Source organism: Cheilinus undulatus, linkage group 1, assembly GCF_018320785.1.
Source record: "Cheilinus undulatus linkage group 1, ASM1832078v1, whole genome shotgun sequence".
Taxonomy (NCBI): Eukaryota; Metazoa; Chordata; class Actinopteri; order Labriformes; family Labridae; genus Cheilinus; species Cheilinus undulatus.
The window spans coordinates 16,641,514-16,661,350 of NC_054865.1; the positions used below are offsets into that span (position 1 = coordinate 16,641,514).

Consider the following 19,837-nt stretch of genomic DNA (forward strand, 5'->3'; position numbering starts at 1 on the left):
AAGATTTATATAAGATTTTAGCATGTTGCCTTACAGCAATTTCACAGTCTTGGTAATGTCTGTCGGCTGACCAACCTGATGTGCGTGTTTTATGAGTGTTTTTGTAAATGCAGTCATCTTTACGTTTGTATGCAAGAGCAACAGTGAATAGTGAAAGGCTCAGAGTGGGCAGGAAGCAGCTATCAGTGTACACTGTGTCAGTTTTCAGTCATGAGGGCCTCTCATCCAGTCTGTCTGAGGAGGAGGAGAAGGAGGAGGAGGCTTATCAGGAAGCAGATAAGACGACTCAGGCCTTTCTCAAATTATACAGAAATTATTTTAATTGCCAGAGAGAGCAGACGAGCTTTGAATTTTATCTCACTGCTTCTCTTTGCCGGCATCAATTTCTTTTGTCTTTCAACATCCCGCCCCTTCTTCTTCTTCTCCTCATCCCTTCACCCCTCTGTCTATCAACTTTTCCTCTAAATATCTTTTTATACACATGTCAGCCTCCATCTGGGCTGCTGCTAAGGGAGTGTGAGTTTTTCAGCCTGTGTTTTCTCTGCACGAGTGTGGATGTGCTTGGAGCGTGTTAATACACAGAGGTTAAAGGGTCAGCGTTTAACACCCAGGCACTGTATGACCAAGCTTTGAACCAGAAAAGTGAACCAAGAAATCTCGCCTTGGCTGATTTGTGTATGTGTGTATGTGTGCATGTGTGTCTCTCATGCACTTGTGTGCTCCATGAACCAGAGAGCCGGGGTCAGATGCCTCCAGTGTTGGGCTTAAAGCTGCTTTGAATGGGCCAGGCTGTGCTCATCTTCTGTCTAATCTTCCTGCTCTGCTGAGTGTAGGGAGGAGGAGAAAAAAAAAATCCATAGTCTTTTCATCCTCCTGTGACCACTGTGCCTGTGAGACAGCAGCCGTGGGAATGGAGATGGATACAGGCAGCCCTGCCTCTGACCTCCCTATACTCCAACACAAGGGTGGAGATAAACAGGGCCACAAGGATCGCTAACATCTTTCTTTCTCAGGCACGTACACACACTCACATAGCGACACATACACACCCCGGCACAGACATCTCATTAAAGCAATAGTAGGTGAATGTTGCAACAGCAGTGTGCCACTGGGAGAGAGGTCTATTAGGGATACTATCAAGAGACGGAGGAAGGAAATGAGAGTCAGTGTAAGAGTCCTGTGTGGCATGGCGAAAGTGTTTGATGTATGTCTAATTTTGACCATCCCGGGATCTGACCAAGGAGACAGTATTAATACTTATTGGCTTCTTTGTAGTGATAATGTAGGGACTCAGGAGCAAACAGAAGAATTCCTACAACACCCCGTACTAATACAATATCCTTTGGGGGTGATGAAAACATTTAGATCAATATGGATGATTAACTTTGGAAAGTAGGGCCAGTCTGGAATAGAGTAACATCTTTTGATGGAGGCAGTGTGATGGTGTGGGGTGGTTTCTCCCACACTGGAAAAACGAGGCTTGTCAACATTGGAGGCAATCTCAATGCAGACAGATATCGAGATGAGATTCTGCAACCAGTGGCAATCCCATATCTCCACAGTCTGGGACCGAGCTCTGTCCTCATATGACAACGCTTGCCCCAACAGAGTGGGGTTCATCAGAGACTACCTCCAGAATTTGGGACTGGATGGGATGGAATGGCCTGTCAGCAGTCCTGACCTCAACCCCATTGAACACGTGTAGGATCAGCTTGGGCTCATGCCAGAGTGACCAACACAACCATGCTGGCTTGTGACAAATGCTGGTTGAAGAATGTGGTGCCATCCCACAGCAGTGTGTATGGAGACGCCTGTTTGTCAAATGAATAAACTGTTAAATTGCCAATATGTTTTGTTTCTTCAGACTTCAGTCTTCCAATAACAGAAGAAGCTCTTTGGCACCAGCAGAGGAGATTTTGGCAAATTTTACATGGGCACAACCCACATACTCAGCTCTGCTGCTTATCCCACAAATGCATGTTCCTTACAAATGCAGCTCCATTTGAAGGGGGAATAAACAGGCTTTCCAACAGTATAGAGAAGAAGAAGCATTGTTACAACAATGAAATAATCTACCAAACAAAAATGTCCTTACTTTTTGTGCTATATTCTATATGTATTTATTTTTCTTGGCAATTGTCTCACCTCAAACTGACATTATTATTAAATTATATAATTGGTATGATAATTGTTTGGCTACATAAAGAGAAAATAATGCAAACAATTTTATTATACATCACACTACTCTAATTCCTACAACACATATCTGTTATAGTGCGATTGTGTGCCTTATTCTCGTTCTCTTGCAATCCTGTGAGCATGTCCAAAAGTGAGAAAGACAACAGAAACATGCCGCCTGACAGAGAGCGTTCATCCTAAATTACTCTTCCCTCCTCTCTGCTTCCAGGGGATTTTGGAGTGATACTCCCCTCCTGCTCCCTCGCTCCCTCAGCTGTCACAACCCGTCACCACAACTATTCCACTTCAGCCGCAGGGACGGAGGGGAGAGCTTTGTCCCTTTCCATCACCCTCCTTCCACATCCCTCTCTCTAATGGTAACTGTGGCATACTGGGCTGTTTACTAAGAACACATTTTACCCTACGTTGACCTATTTGTTTACAGACACAACATGAAGCTGATGGATTTCATTTTTGTCTCTGGATGTTAAATTGGACAGGAAAGACACATAGCATTTTCTATGGTTATGGTGAGTGTCGATAAAGATGAGTCTTATTATTTTTGTCAGGGGTCATTATTGTAATCCAAGCAGACAGAAGTTTATACTGAGAGAAGTGTGTCATAGTATTCTCTTTCTGTTTGTGTCTATTTTTTTTTTTAGTTTCTATATGCAGCCACTTCCGATAATGTCATCCTACACTGCGCTCCGCTCCTCGCAACCAGAGACTATCAGCTGTGAACTCATCGCTCTCCTTTAATGGCCGGGTCGCAGGGAGGGAAGAAAAATCCAAGAGGGTTGCAAAGCAGTGATGATGTTGACTAAATGTGTGAGAGAAAGGACAGTTTCCTCTGTTCTGAGAAAGAGCGAGCAAACCAAGACCCTTAATTTCTGTTTTTGTCTCCACCACAGCATTCTTTCCCAGGGGTCACACACCCTCAAACGCTAACAAAAAGACAGCAGCGAGGTGACCAACTGAGTTCACAGCTTGGTCTGGCCTGGCGTGCCTGTGTCAGAGAGTTCCCTCACGACACATGACCATTAACTGCCTCTTCAGTACACGCAGAAGTGTGCCACTGCCTCTCAGCACAAAGCCCCCACCCCCACCCATCAGGTCTCTGAGGCCATGGACTCTCAGAGGGTGACACTACCCAAACTCTGTAATTATAAAACACAGAGAGCATTCCTTCAGCCGGGGTAGCCAGAAGTATGAGAGAGAGGGGGACAAGTATTCAGCACTCCCCCCTGCTTCCTCTGTTCCTCCTCCTTTAACGCATCCCCCACCCCAATAATTTAACAGTAAGAGCAACTCAGCCTTGTAAACACAATAGTTATGTCTGTGCTCACAGAGCCATGACGCAGACATACAGGCTCCACTACCCCTGCAGCTACCACTAACACAGTCTCCTCTCCTCTCCTCTACTCTTTGCTTTTCTCCACATTCAGCTTTCAGACTGTTTTATTTATTTTTAGAGTGAATGAGGAATGACAGAAGCTCAATGGGATATTTACAGCTGTGTACAGTTTGTATCAGTGTTGGTTTTATTTTGTCCTTGTAACAGGACACCATGTCTTTCACAGTCCTCAAGTACTGAACAGAACATTTTATCTTAAATGTATTTCTTCATTCTCAACCTGTGGCTGCAGCAGATGCTCTGGGGTTAACGTATTACCTGCCAGATTTATCAAACTCTTATCAAGTAACTAAAAAATATATTTCTTTTTAGTATGTAGATGTAAATCGTAAAATTTTGACCAAAATATAATCTATTAAGGCACATCACGTTCTGCAAAACATCTGTCCCAAGTCAGTTTTTTTTTTACATCTGCCAACTTTAGCAAAAAGTAACTGCATTGCCTAAAAAGTTGGTAAATGGAAAATTAAAAGAGAGCACTTTAAAAGCATGTAAACTTCATATTCATTTAAAAATAGCGCAAGTACACATCAAATATTGACACTAAGAAATCACATTATAATCTTAAAATTGTATGCTCATTTTGACTGTGATTCAAGCAAATGAATGTCAAAAAACTTGGAACAGGGTCATGCTTATCAGACTTGAGCTTCACTTTTTTTTAAACAAAACTTTTTAGGCATTTCGAAAGGAAATCAGTTTCTGTATTTTTAAGGTTTCAACTTTCTAACAATATAGGATCTATTTTGCCTCATTCCACACTCTGCAACACTCCAAACACTTTCAAAATGTCACAAGCTATGCATTTGTTAGTTTATTTTTTCAGCATACAGTGCTCAAGAAGTGAAATTTCTCACTTTAAACACTCTATTTTTTTTATTTTCCAATCATATATTACATCTGATTACCTAAAAATGAATTTGAACTGCAGATGACTACAAAAATTGTGCATCATTTGCTCCCACTTCCTCCACCGTCAAGCTCTAATTCACAAAGCATAAAACACTGAGCACAATTCAGACAACACACTGTTTCCATCCAGTTTCTGGTTTTGTGTCATAAGGTGAAGAAAGCTGTCTGCACCTTTACACTGCGGAGCTCAAATGATAACATAGTTGAGTTATGTCCATAAGTAGATGATGTGTCTGTAGCGATACGCAATGCAGCTCATCCCTGATCAACTTAAGAAAAGAGTGCAGGGATCACGGGGGGACTGCAAGTTCATGCAAGAATAGTATGTCTACAGTAGATTATTTTGCCTTTTTGCAGTTGATTTGCTGGTCATTTTGACATGATTCTATTATTTTATTGCTTCCACCATGGGTGAGGTCAGTATAAAGTTAAAAAACTCATGGTTGCTACAAAATGTGTTGTATCATTTAAAATTCTGTGGCTTTGTACCCCAAAAGTTAACCTTTCTTCATCAATGATGCAGATAGAGCTCTGTGACCCACTGACCTCTTGCTCTTGCTGCAGGATGAGATGAAATTGATAGAGGGATGATTTATGATCTGAAGTCCATGCATCGTGTTGTATTTTGAAGTTGACTGGATACTCACAGGTGTTTGGATCATTCTGCTCCATGAGGATTGATGTGGTTTGGCAGCAGCCAGCGCAGAAAAAAAGCCATACCAGAGCCCAGGCAGTTCTGCTCTGATTGACCTGAGAAACAGTGACTTGCTCTGTGGTACAATTTGCTGGCAGATCGCCGCACAGTCAGTGTATGTACGAGGAAATTGGAGATTAACCCCAATCTGCTCCCACTGCTTTCTCAGTGGGGTATAAATGGGTATGGATGCGTAGTAATGGGAGTGGCTAATACTGATGGCCAATTCCCCATAGCAACCTCTGACTTCAGTTTTTAAATGTGGCGTAAAAGGGTGTGAGTGGGTAGGTGTAAAACTGCTCAAGTAGTAAGATGTCTAGAAAAGCGCTATACAAGCTCCAGACCATCTTCACGGATGGAGATGAAGTCTTGACCCACCAGTGTTCATTTTGGCAGCTATTTTTAATTTTAGTTTTAGTCTTCAAAAGAAATGCATTTTAGTTTTAATCCCATTTTACTCACTTCTACCTTTTTTAGTTTTAGTCTAGTTTTAGTCAACGAAAACTCAACATTTTAGTGTAGTTTGAGTCCATAAAAAATCCTCAAATTTTAGTCTTTACTTTTAGTCCAAGCATTTATTTTCTTGCCTAAATTTCTTGCCTAATGACTTACCAAATCATGGTAGTGTGTTCTCTGCACTCTGCCAAGCCTGGGGTCCCTGCTTTCTACACCTGAGAGGCAGAATGGCTACAGGTGCATTGCATTTTGACAGATTTACCCACAGTGGAGAAACATTACAGATTTTAAATGTCAGAAGAAAACTAAATTACATTTTTGTCTAGTTTTAGTAGTTTTGGTCATCACAGATCTATTTTTGTTAGTTTTAGTCTAGTTTTTGCCATGGAAAAAAGGCTGTCCACGAATAGTTTTAGTTGACGAAATCAACACTGTGACCCACCCCTGTTTATATTATCAATAATACTAACATCTCATATAAAAAGTGCGGTGCAGTTACCACCAACTCTCAACAGAAAGTTATGGCTCTAACTGCACATGGCTGTTAATGCTGATGATTGTCCATTTGCACAAGGCTTATTTTTACAAAGGAGTCTGTTTTTTCCCCAGGATGACTGGTGGCTGACCTAAACCTACGTGAACAGTGCTGGTGCACAGCTCTGCAGCTAAGACGAGGGTGTATTTAACCATTTGAGTGTATTTAAGAATTGGGCAGTGTCATAATGACTCATTTACACAGGTTTAGTGGAATCAGGAACCGTGCAGTCCTTTTGTGAATCAGGTCTTCAGTGTTTCGTATTTTTATCACTTACATATATGATGACCAACAATATAGATTTTTTTTTACCACCATTGTTTAACAGAAAGGTTATCAGTGTAGTTACAAATATTTAATTAACCAGGTCAAGGAAACACAGAGCCCTAAACGGATGTGTGTGTCTCAGACATGTGTTAATAGGATACTCATGCTGCCTGTTTGTATTAACATTTAGTAAACAGTATGATTATATCTCAGGGTTTATTGCTGTGTCTGTGTGTGCATTATGGTGATGCTGCTCTGATTAAATACCCTAATGTTCAGTTTAACACATAATATAGAGGATAAATAGTTTGGTGCAAGGGTTTCTGTCTGCCGGCAAAAATAAATAAATAAATAAAATAAAAGATGGAACGGTATTGTCTCAGAGGCTATTTGTGTTTGATGTTAACGGGCACAAGCACAATACATTAAGCCTAGAATGTAAGTAATGTGCACTTAGACATGGAGCCTGAGCCACAGTGTGCGGACAGCAGCGTTTAATGTGCAGCAATAACTCTGCTGCTGCTGCTGCTTCTCATTGCCTCCCTTTCACCCTGCGTCGTCTCTATCTCTCTGCCCGTTGTCACTCTCTGTATTCATTTCTTAAATGGTGCACGAGTGTGAAAGATGAAAGATGAGAGAGGACACTGCAGGTCTCTTCAGAGCTATTTACTTTGTGCCGCTCCATCTCCCTCTGGTCCTGTTTGTCTGAGCCAAGCAAGATACTTAAAATACTCCAGAAACATTTGATATGATGCAGCCATACCGGACCTCTTTTATTCCCGGCTTTTTCAACAAAATATGCAGCGATTCAAGAGGGGAGCTGAACTCTATCAGTATAAATGCAGGCCGGGCCTCCACAGAGGACCTGCTATCCTGTGTGAATGACTGCGAGAGCCGCTGTATGGCAGGATGAAGTGTGTTCATTTCCTTATTTATTGACTCACTTGCTTTTCTCTGAGTGTTTGAAATTAATAACAGCCAGCAGAAATCAGACAGAGGGATGAAAATCAGCACTTTCCCTGCAGTGAAGCCATTCATCAAGCTAACGAGGAGGAGAATAGGAGGGGAGGAGGAGGGGAAGGGGGGAAAAGTGACGTTTGGAGAAGGAGGCAGAGAGCGGGAGGGAAGCAGGTGCAGCGTGAGGCAGAGGGGGGCGGATGGAGGAGAGGGGAGGGAAGGGAATGTGACGTTAGGAACAGAGGCAAGGGGAAGGAAGCTAAGTTTGTTTAGAAGGAGGAGGAGAGTCATTTGGAGGATAGCGGGGCAGACAGAAGAGGAGGAGCAGCGTGTCACTCTAAGAAAAGCAAGAAGCGATAGATAGAAAGACAAGTCTGACATTGGTATAAAAATAGAGAGGGAGGAGAAAACACAGACAGTATCATCTGGACTGGATGACTTAGGGACTGGCAGACATTAAAACAGAATAAAACTAATTATCATGTGTTTATACCTTGTTATTGCTAATTGCTAATGAATAAGTCCTGTGGCTTAATGGGCTTTTACAACAACTTCAATGACTGACTCCTTTACGTTAAATCTTATCAAGACATATCCAGTCTCTGTCCATTTATTCTTTTCTGCCAGCTCTTCACAACAGTGATATTTTCTGATGAGGACTGATACAAAAAAAAGCTCTTAATTACTGTCTTCAGAACCAGGATTTTACCCGTTTTCCTCAAAGCAAGGCTTCATAACTTTTCCATCTTAAAAACAGTACAAGCACAGTTTTCTACGTCTATCAAATGTCCACAGAGCGTCCTGGTTGCCTGCTTTCAGCACAAAGTCATTTTGACAGCAGCCAGCAGTTTTCACTAAATACCTGTGTACAACTTTATGGCACTAGTTCACACACCAGCCTATAGCTAGAACGAATCCAGATAGCTCATCTTTATACTGTTTGATTCAGTTGGAGTGACCAAGCAAGAAGCATGAAAAAGCAACAGTCTGACAGTGGAGTGGACACCCCTTCAGAAATCACTCACATCAGACTAAGATGTAACAGCGGACTGTATCATTATCAGCATTGTTGTCACATGTTGAGCAGCTTTCTTGAGTGCAAAAAGTGATTAAACCCAAGTTTTGTCTAGGTTTGCACACAAATATAATAAATGTATCATCACATTCTAGTTGTCTCCCTCCATTCATTTTCTTCCACTTATCCAGGGCTGAGTCACACTATCAGCAGGCTCTCCCCAGAGAAATTCTCCTGCTCCTCCTAAGGCAAGGGTGTCAAACTCAAGGCCCGGGGGCCAAATCCGGCCCATGGTACTGTTGTACCTGGCCCACAAGATCATATCATTACCTCCGTCAAGGAGGTTATGTAATCGGGTAGGTTTGTTCGTTTGTTAGTTTGTTTGTTAGCAATGTAACTCAAAAAGTCATGGACAGATTTTCATGAAATTTTCAGGAAATGTCAGAAATGGCATAAGGAAGAACTGATTAGATTTTAGGACTGATCTGGATCACCGTCTGGATCCAGGAATTTTTTAAAGGATTTTGTGCTGTTACAACTTTACACCAGGAGATGGCGGACATGAGTAACTTCAATCCCAGCAGCATATTTTTGGTGTGTTTTTGTATTCAAAGTTTTCGAGTTTATAGAGTTTGAAAGACGCACGCCCAGTTGAGGAGAGGAGTCGGAGCATAACAGAGAGAAAGACAGCCAATTGTAGCGAGAATAGTCACAAAGCTGGGAGGAATAGAGGAATATTCACCCTCTGCCATGACTTTCAGTTGTCCGGTGAGACCATGGGTGCTTCCGCCATGACAGTCCACACGTAGCGAAGCCAATGCTTTGCCTTACCGTGTCTACATCCCACTGGGAGGCTAAAAAATCAGCTAATTAGATTTTGGCAGAGGTGTCAAAAGTATTCACATTCATTACTCAGGTAGAAGTACAGATACTAGGATTTAAAAAGAATTCTGCTGAAGTTGAAGTATCAACTCAAGCTTTTTACTCAAGTAAAAGTGTGAAAGTACTGGTTTCAAAACTACTTAAAGTACAGAAGTAAAAGTAATGTAAGGGGGAAAAATGCCATTAAGGACAAAAGCTTCGGCTGTGCCGCAGGGGTCTATAGTGCACTACCCCACCTCCTCAAAAAACATTTTTCTAAAGGCCGTAATGACTATAATGTCACATTAAAATGTTAATGCTGAAAAATTTGGGATGCACCTGTATCAGCCGCATTTATGCCCATTAAAAATGAACGCATTTTAGTACAATGCAAATTCATTCAAGAACCATATATGTGTGCTACCAACCTCCTCACTGGTGCTTGGTTGGGACATTTCGCTCGAGTTCTCTTGAGTCTCTGCCACGGACATCTTCATACTAGGCTACATACGTCTGCTATTTCCTTGCTGGAGAGTGACGTGATTTGTGTCATGTGTGCAGGTGCGATGGATCACGTACAAACCAATAGGGTGTCAGAATGGTATTATGTTGATACTTCTTATCCAATCACAATCAAATTCACTCTATCCAGATGGCGTGATTTATCTGGATAGGTTTTGGGGTTTTTTATTTGTGTTTTTTTGAACGATGACAAGCCAGGATGAAAACAAGCTGAAATGAAATAGCAGTAACGAGGCTATTTTTAAAATGTAAGTAGAAAGTACAGATAATTGCTTAAAAATGTAAGGAGTAGAAGTAAAAAGTAGACTGAAAAATAACTACTCCAGTAAAGTATAGATACCCAAAATTTTTACTTAAGTAAGGCAACAAAGTATTTGTATTTCGTTACTTGACACCTCTGGATTTTGGGACTGATCCAGATCACAGTCTGGATCCAGGAATGTTTTTGAAGGATTCTTCCCTATTGGGAAAGAGGGCTAAGGCGGAGGTCTGCGCTCTCTGAGTGCTTTTCTAGTACTTCTATTGTAACTGGCCTGTACTTGGTATGAGCTCTGCAGATTTACTAAAGTATGAAAATATGAACTTAACCTTGAAAGGTGATATTCATAGTCATATTCAATTTTGTATGTCAAAATCAAATTTATTATTTGACTTTTTATTACATATTTTGACCTTTTAAATTCACAATTTTGACTTTTCCATCAAAATTCAACCTTTTAAATCCACAGTTGTGAAATTAAAGTCCTATTTGGACCTTTTCAACTCACTGTTTCAAATCTGATCTCACCTTTTGACCTTTTCAACTCCTAACTTTGACTTTTAACCCATCACTTTGACCTTTTAGACTCACAATTCAAAATTTTAACTACTTTTTAAACACCTTTGATACTCATGATTTAGATTTTTTTGTAATATTTTCATTCATAAAACTCCCAACTTTGACATTCTATCTCATATATTTGCCCTCTAAAAATCATTATTTTGACTTTGAATTTTGTGTTTTGACCTTTTGAACTAATAAGTTTGACTTTTTTTTTTCAGATTTTGAGCAGTTAAACTTCTAACTTTGCCTTTTTTAAAATCTGAAAACCATTTATCATTAGTGCTCAATTTTCCCCATCTTTTCATTGGAGCAAATGACAGTTTATGGTTAAATGTTGACCCTGTTAGGCTCTCAGGTTAGACCTAAACTCAGAAACCAGCCCCTTGTGTGATTGAGTTTGACACCCCTGTCCTTAAGGGATTCCAAAGATGTTCCCAGGTCAGATGAGATATATAATCCCTCCAGCCAATCCTGGGTCTACCTTGGGGTTTGGACACTCTCAGAAGACCTCAACATGGAGGCAACCAGGGGCATCCTGATCAGATGTCCAAACCACCTCAACTGACACCTATCGATGATGGGGAGCAGAGACTCTACTTCCACATCCCTCCAGATGTCCGCGCTCCTCACTCTGGCCCTCATTTATCCAGCACAGATTTGGGTGTAGAAATCATCTTACGATGAAGTCCATGTGCGATTTATGAAACCTACATATCTGAAATTTCTGGTAGTGGTGGGCGTATCGCTACTGAAGTATTGATATTTAAAAAGTACTCATTTGCTATCGAGTACGTTTTAAAAGTATCAATAATAAATGACTACTTTAATAAAAGGTCCAACCGTGCACCTCATCCGTTTGCTTGCAGTCGTTCTCGTCTGTTGTGCCAAAAGTCTGCTGCTGCACTGCTTTCCATGTCACGTGACTATGGGACCAATCAGATGGAGCAAACACGCACATACACACTCAAAGCATCAGCACACACACAGTTATTCAGAGTCCTCATGTCTGTATCAAACTGGAGAGAACGGCAGAAATAAACTGCTGCAGCTTTGTGGGATCACTTTCCACAAAAATGCAAAGGCGTGTCAGTACTTCCAGTGTCAAACTACTTTTCATCTCAGTTTTAAAAAACTAATACAAGAGGAGGATTTTAGATTCATGTCTAATCTGCATTGCTCACTTTCCGACTAAAACCACTGATGGCATTTTTCATTGAGCCAAAGCTACAGCTAGTGCAGTTAGTTATAAAAAAGTTCTGACTTTGTTGCATGTGTGATTTATTTTAATTAACTTTGAAAGCATACTTCTAAATCTGTTCCACTTCATTACTGTTTACTAGTTTTTCACCAATAATTTGACTGACTTTTCCAAAAATTTAGATTGTTGTTTGCAGCTTTTTCTCAAACCATGCATTGAATAGTACACAGATTAATTTACTACTTTAAACAGTCCAACCATTAGGTATAGTGGGGCCTGCAAAATAAATTTAATAAGTCCCTTATTGATTAAAAAAAAATATATAAATTGAGTTAAAATCCTGCTTTGAAATATTTTTTACTCTGAATACTTAGTTAATAGTTAAAGATAACTTAAAAATAGTTCAATTTATCAAGATTGATGTGATATATATGTTTTTTGTGTTGTTTTTATTGGCCTTTTTCTATTAATTTGATGATTATGTATACTGCTGCTTTTATAAAGTATCGGTATCCGTGATACTGGTCCTGTATTTACTTGGTATCAGCTTGATATTAAATTTCGCAGTATAGCCCACCACTAACGTCTGGCAGAAGACTAAACAAATCAAGAATTCAAGGACTTCTGTTCTGAACCATATTCTGTCCAAACATAACAGTAGTAATTATTATATTTTAGAGCGTTTGATGCTGGATGTGCTCCTGTCTTATCCAGCCTCCAGACGTGCATCTGTACATAATTTCATGCACAGCAGTGAGTTAGATTGATTATTTAAACTTCAGATATCCAGACTGGTTATGATCTAATCTAAAGTTATTTTTTGGTTTATGGTTAGCTCTTGAACACTTTCTCCAGGTTTATACAGTTAAATAACTTTCCTTCCATTAAACCCTTAACCCAGTGACAGCAGTCTAAATATATGTCCTGTTTAAAAAGCTTAACATTGACTTGGTTTCCTCTCGAGTTTCCGCTTTGTTTTCTACTTGAATAACTGCAGTTTTGTTCTGGTCAATTCTCCCACAATATTTTCTAAGTGATATTACAGTGCACAACAGAACTTTAATCATTATTGAAGGCAGCCTCTCTGTTTATTTGTTTTTTCTTTTTATTTAAATTGATAGTCTAAAGGCACTCTTGTTCATCAAAGATAACAAATAAGGGAACCAGCTGAAAGCTATTCAACATCATTAACAAAGCAATGTTGCTTAGATTGATCATCAAAGCTTTGGTTTAATCTGAAACACATTTTAGTGGTCTTATCTGATTTAATGTTGCCAGATTTAAGCTGCAAAGCAAGTCCACACTGTCTTAAAACTTGCTAACACAAGCTCAGACCTGGTATGGGATTTCAACTTATTTTACACCCAAGCTCAGATTTATAAATGCCAATCTGTGCGTGGAAATGAGTGTACATCAATATTTCTGACGTACGCATGTTTGATAAATGAGGGCCCCTATCTCAAAGGCTGAGCCAACCCCAACATGAACCCGCTATCTCGTTCTTTTGGTCATTACCCAAAGCTTATGATGATACAAGAGGCCAAAATCTAAAGGCAACCTCACCACGTCTTATGAAATTAATATTTTCTATCTTAAAAAAACTGTTTAAGTTAATACTCTTTTGACTCTAAATGTAATAATTTTCCATTATTAACATTTTTTTCTATAAATGGCCAAGGAACCCTACAGGGTCACCTCATTGACTTTGATTTTATAATGAGGAATATGTTTTATATTATATATAATATGTTTTATATATATATTTTATATATATATACCAAAGTAAAACAAAAGTCTTGGGATATCTACCAATAATATTGTAGCGTTGTAAAAGTATTAGCCTCACTATGTATCTAGTCAGTGTTAGCTGTACGCAGCTACACCAGGTACTTAACTCTTTAGTAGATCCATGCTCAGTCCTGTTGCTTTGGAGTACTGATATGGGTAGGTAACAAAAAATATCTAAACACCACTACTTATGATGTCTTGGTCTCATGCTGCTCCGCCTTCCCGCCCGTGCACAGTCCACCAGAGACCCAACAGTATCTCACACCCAGAGCAGGGCTGACTAAGCACTTACCGCTGAGCCTCTCTTCTCAGAGCGAGAGAGGAGCGTCATGCTGAGAACTCTGCCACAGGAAAATAATTAGCAAAGTGGAGCTCTGCCCAAACACACTGGGCTAAATCTAGTACCACTTCACAGACAAACGCAGCCATAAATCTTTCCCTCTGTTTATGTGTTTCTTTCTTTGAAAGTACAGAATCATTCTCATAATCAGGAGGAAAATTATTATTAAAGTTTCAGGACTTTGTTCATCTTTTTAGAGCTAATGCTGGGGGAATTTAAGGTGACACCAACTTTACTGTTTGGTGTCCATCTCACTGTACATGGATATCTGTATTTTTAACTTTAAAGTTAGACCACAGTGTCTTTGGTCACCCAGGCTAAATATAGTCAGCTCCTCCTGAGCAGTCTCCAGTTTCTCACTCCTTTCCGAGAGGCAGGTGGAGCAGAAAGGAGGAGGAAAAGGAGGAGGGGTAACACCCAGTCTTGAATAAATCATCCCCCGACTTTTGACCCATATGAAGCAGGAGGTTGTTTTTGTACTTCTTCTCTCTTTGGCCTCTGCAACCCCCCCTCTATCTCATTCATTTTCTCCTCCACATGACAGGTCAATCTGGATCGATTTCATCTGCCCTCGACGACTGAGACTAACATCCTGGCACCCAGAAATAGAGCTCCCTGTGATAGAAGAGACTCCGACCAACCGTCACTGTTAGCATGCAGCTCCTCGGAGGTTGAGCGAGAGAGGATGTGGGAGCAAAACTATTTAGAAGACATTCTCAGGAGGTAATTTACTGTACAAAGCTAAGCTGATACAAGAAAGGAAAAGAAGGTTGTGAAGAAACACATCATCGTGATGAGATGTGGTGTGTGGGTGATACTTGCTCAGCAAGTTTCAGCCACACCATCATGCCATACATTCTGGGTAGCCTTGCCTACCTGTATGTGCCAGTCTGATCAGTAATACATTCAAAAACTCAGAAACATGCGCCCAAGTCTGCTTTCCTCATTCTATATTTAAACCCCACTCTTTTTCCCACACTTACAGTATGCACACACCTGGTGTTTTATCTTTGTCAGCATATTCTGGGTCCTTCAGCTCCCTGCTGGGCTCTGAACTCCTGTGTCTCTTTTCATGGCAGACCCCTGAGGTGTGCCTGCCTTCATAATACGCACACAAATACATTCAAGTTGCAGGTGAGACACACTTGCAGTCTTACACCAACGTTAACCTCTCTTTATCTCCTCTCCAACTTCTCACAGTTTAAATACACATGTGCCAAGGAAAAAGCCTTTTCTTGTGCATTGGTAGGTTTTTGTTGCACAGTATAGTTTTCTGGTGTAGGCAGTCCTGGCCGGAGTTAGGACACTCTTTCCCCAGGCAAGGACACTGAGACCTGGCTCTGTGTCTCCATCACTCAGCCTGTCCTCCTGGAGCTACGTGGCCAGACTGTCTATCGCCCTCCCCCACTTTTCTCATATGCATGGATTTGCATAAAACAAAGACACGGCTCTGCCTAGTCGCAACCGCTAAGAACGGGATGGACCAGAACAGACCACACCGTGCAGCACACAGCCCCTCTAAGCTGGGCTGGCAGGCTGTCGGAGCCAAACATCAGCATAGTGCCGCGGCATGGCGAGGGGAACGGAGATTTACGAGGCAGACTAAGATAGACACCCTCATGGTTTTCCACTTTCATTCATTTAACATCCGTTCTTGGCATTGTTTATATTCCACACCCCTCGGCGTGGAGCAGAGGGCACCTAATTCACAGTGATGACGTGGGAGGAGAATCGGAGCACTTAAAACACTTCATCTAAAGATGATTTGTCCTTGTCTTCCCTGATGGCTTTTGTCCTGTGTCCCCTCCTGAAGTTAAGTGAAGCTGGAGAAAGGCCAGATCCCACTCCCCACTTAGACAGAATCAACTAAATAACAATTGATACAAATACACGGGCACATCAACACGCCACACGCATACATACATGTGATAATGATCAGCTTCATGAGCTGGGAAGTCAGGAATCAAACCTTAAATTGACTCTTTTCTTTGTTTTTCATGATTAAGAATATTTTTAATTGTTGCTTTGGAAAAATCAATTTAACCTGTGTTTTCTTTGTTTGGATGATGTGTTTGTCGTCCTCATGGGTCAAATTTGGTCAAGTTCTATACTTTTTTTCTTAAATTACCAACGTTATTCCTCTTTCATATGAGCTTATTCCTCACCTTTAAGTTTTAAAATTGTAACAACTTTATTCATTTTTTTTTTACTGTATTTATATTTAGAGAATCATTTGATGATTATAATATGATAAATTTTGGGAGTTTTTTTCTGAAACCATGAATATATTTTTGATGGCAGTAAATAATCACAATTATTGTCCTTGTGGGTCAAAAATGACCCTGTTTGGTTTGCCTCATTATAAATCATATGCACAATTTACCACCCATTTCTGTGGTTAAACTTTTTATCCATTTACATTCTAAGTCATTCATATAAATTTTAAACTTATTTTTATAATGTATAGTCTATGTTGTCAAGAGTTGATTTTGACAGCTAGTTTTAATGTCAGTCTTAGTTTAAAATATTTTTTAGTCTTTATAGTCCAGTGTTAATTTTGTCAGCTGTTTAATTTTAGTCCTAGTCTTAGTTCTCTGTAATCATTTCTACCCTTTTTTGTCTAGTATTGGTCAATAAAACTGAAAAACATTTTAGTCTAGTGTTAGTCAATAAAACCCTTACATTGTTCTTTGATTTTAGTCCAAGCATTAACTCTCTTGCCTGAATTTGGTACCAAACCATGGCAGCGGGTTCTATGCACCCTAACATGGGATCCCTGCTTTCTACTGCTTAGAGGAAGAAGAGCTACAGATATGATGTGTTTTGACAGATTTACCCACAGTGGAGAAATATTAAAGTCTATGTAGTCCAGTGTTATTTTTGACAGCTGTTTTTATTTCAGTCTTAGTCTTCGTCTTTAGTTTAAATACCTTTTAGTTTTAGTCACATTTTACCCTCTATAGTTTTGTCTGGTTTTGGTTGATGTAAAGTGAGAAAAATGTTTAGTCTAGTTTTTGTCAATAAAAAATCCTTACATTAAAGTCTTTACTTTCAGTCCAAACATTTATTTGCTTGCCTGAACAGGTATCAAATCATGTAAGTGGGATCTATGCTCTCTGCCTAACCTGGGGTCCCTGCTTTCTACAGCTGAGAGGAAGAAGAGCTACAGAAATGTGTTTTGACACATTTACCCCTGTGGAGAAATGTCCTGGATTTTGAATGTCTGACGAAAACTAAATGACAATTTAGTCTCAGAGTTTTAGTCATCAAAGATGTATTTTAAGCTAGTCTTAAGCTAGTCGATGAAATTGACACTAGAAGTCTATGTTGTTTCATGTTTTAATTAACATGAAATTAAACATTTTTAGTGTCAAATTTAGCCAAAACAGTGACATTTGTTTGTATTAACAATCTCATGAACATTTGGTGAGGGATTATTTTTCAGTGATAGCACATAGTCACACTTCTTGTCCTAAAAGGGAGAAACTGACCAGGTCTAGTTTGTCTCGTTATAAAGCATGAGATATATAATTCTATGTTACATCTTTTCTCACAGACTGTATTGCTTATTTAACTCTTGTTTTTGAATTACTGATAAATGATTGGGTTCATGTTTAATTCTAAATTCTAGATTAATTTGGATCATTAAAAAAAAAGGTACATGATAGGTAGAGGTCATATCTGACTCATCTAAGTCAATCACAATTAATAGATAAAAAACAAAGGACAAAAATATTCCAGAAATAAAATGACACAAAACTTGAGTTGTTATATAAATATAAAACCTTACTTGTCAGAATACGGGGAATTTATTTCAGGTGGGATTTCAAATACACATAGAAAAACAGAACAAGTCGTGGGTTTGTTTGAAGCTTTAATCAAAAATATCAGCTGATTTTGGTAATAAGGGGTGTAAGTGGGGTGTTCGGTCATATGTCCCCAAAAGTGGTGTGAGTAGGTAGGGGTGTGTTTGTGTGTGTGTCTATATTTGATGTTGAGTAAAACTGGGGATTTGGTGTCTCATCCTGGGACACCCTGGGACTTATTTGACCCAACTATAAGTTTTTAAAACACTCATAATTCATAGTAAAGATTTATCATCTAGGGTATTTGCAAAGTGTGTGCTAGGAACCCATGCATGTTATTTGACATAATCCCGTATTTATTTAGTAAAAACTTTTGACAACAGGTCAAAAATGACCCAAGGGCAACATAAAGAATAAACAGTATTTATGTTTACATTCCTAGCCTGCACACCTATCTGTACTCTAGTCTACAACCTTATTCTTTACTCTGTCTCTCTTCTTCTGTCAACACAATCTTTTACCAAAAATTCAACATGCAGTTTACATTTGAACGAGTGGTGTTGTTGCTGTTGATCCAAGAGAGCTGAAAATTGTACGTCTGTATTGTGTGCTTTTTCTCCTTCATGGATTGAAATGAGGTTTTAAATGCTCACAGTGTGCTGCAAAGTTATGGAATTGAGGAGAGACAGTAGGAGATTGGATGTTGAGAGATATCGACAACATAAAGAAGGCGTGTGCTCTTTAGCATATGAATAGGAATTGACAAACTATGGTACATTATGTGTCCATTATAGAAGCCTGCAGCTGCTATAAAACTCTCACTATTATAAGTGGTGACTGTATGCACTCTACTTAATATGAGAGTCTTATATTAATGAATAATTAATCTAGATTTCATTGTGTAGGTATATAATTGGAAAATAGAAACAACATTACCAGTAGTAATGTTTGAATTATGTCTGACAGCTTGTTAGTCTTGTTTAAATTTACTGACTTTATGAAGTTAAAATACAGTGGAGAAAAGGTAAAAAAGCAGAGTGAGATGAAGCAAGAAGTGTTTTACCTCAGAGAGCCGAGGGCACGGAGGAACGGGGCCGGAAATCACAGATGGAGGAATTTTCTCGACGACCTGAAAGAACAGATAAGATTGAACAAAACACATAAGAAAAGATAAATGAATATCAATGCAAATACACATGCTGTTTTATTCTCTACTCCCTCTGATTCTTTTATTGTGTGTGTCGCTCTCCGCCACCCTGGCGCTCACGCACGCACATTTTTATACATACAGACGGATGAGCACAAACAATCACACAGAAACAAGGAGATTCATTCCAAGAGAGATTCACTCTCACCTTGTCTGTCTGCTGAAACAGTACATGTATCATAGTAAGCGTTTGATGCGGGGGGAAATGTAAAAATTTGCATGCAAATAGATTCTACAGGCAGAAGCCATGCATCAAAACACTGTAACCACAAGAGACAAAACTTAAATATCTAAGCACACAGAGCGCTGTGGCAAAGAAAAGGCAAAATAGTTCCATGGCGAGGCCATTACTCCTGATAGTTTTATTAAATTACATAATTAATTGCTCTGTGAGGAAGTGAATTTATCATGCAGGGGAATAAACAGAGGGTTGTAATGCCTTTTCTGCTGTCTGACACTATCTGAAAACATGCACAGGCATCCTTAATCATCATAATCCTTATTTCAGGGTTCCTACACACTTTTAAGAATCAAACTTAAGACTTTTGAGAAAAATTAACACCATAATATGTGAAAGGCATGTCAGACTATTATGTACACTGGAAGAAGTTGAACAGTCTGGTTTAATTCACTGTTAATGAAATGTCAAATACAATAGAACAAAGAGATGTTTTGGCCATAAACACACAAATTTGAATGCTTCTTCAATATATGTTATAGTGATGTTTATCATCACATATGCAACAAGCATATGCTAAAAAAAGAATTATTAAATTGAATAAATATAGGCAGACAAGAACGACTGGATAAAGACTCGTCTCAGTCAAAATACCTTTTAAAATCTGAAACCACTCACTAGTAGAA

The 19,837-nt window shown here is 39.4% G+C and overlaps 1 protein-coding gene across 1 annotated transcript in view; it reads right to left on the reverse strand.

Moving 5' to 3' along the window:
* Positions 1–19,837, reverse strand: part of mafa (v-maf avian musculoaponeurotic fibrosarcoma oncogene homolog a (paralog a)) — a 122,694-nt gene that overhangs the window by 94,379 nt on the left and 8,478 nt on the right. The window contains exon 2 of the mRNA XM_041784655.1: positions 18,830–18,895. Coding sequence (XP_041640589.1) covers positions 18,868–18,895 — 28 coding nt within the window. The 3' untranslated portion in view covers positions 18,830–18,867. The remainder of the gene's footprint in view (positions 1–18,829; positions 18,896–19,837) is intronic.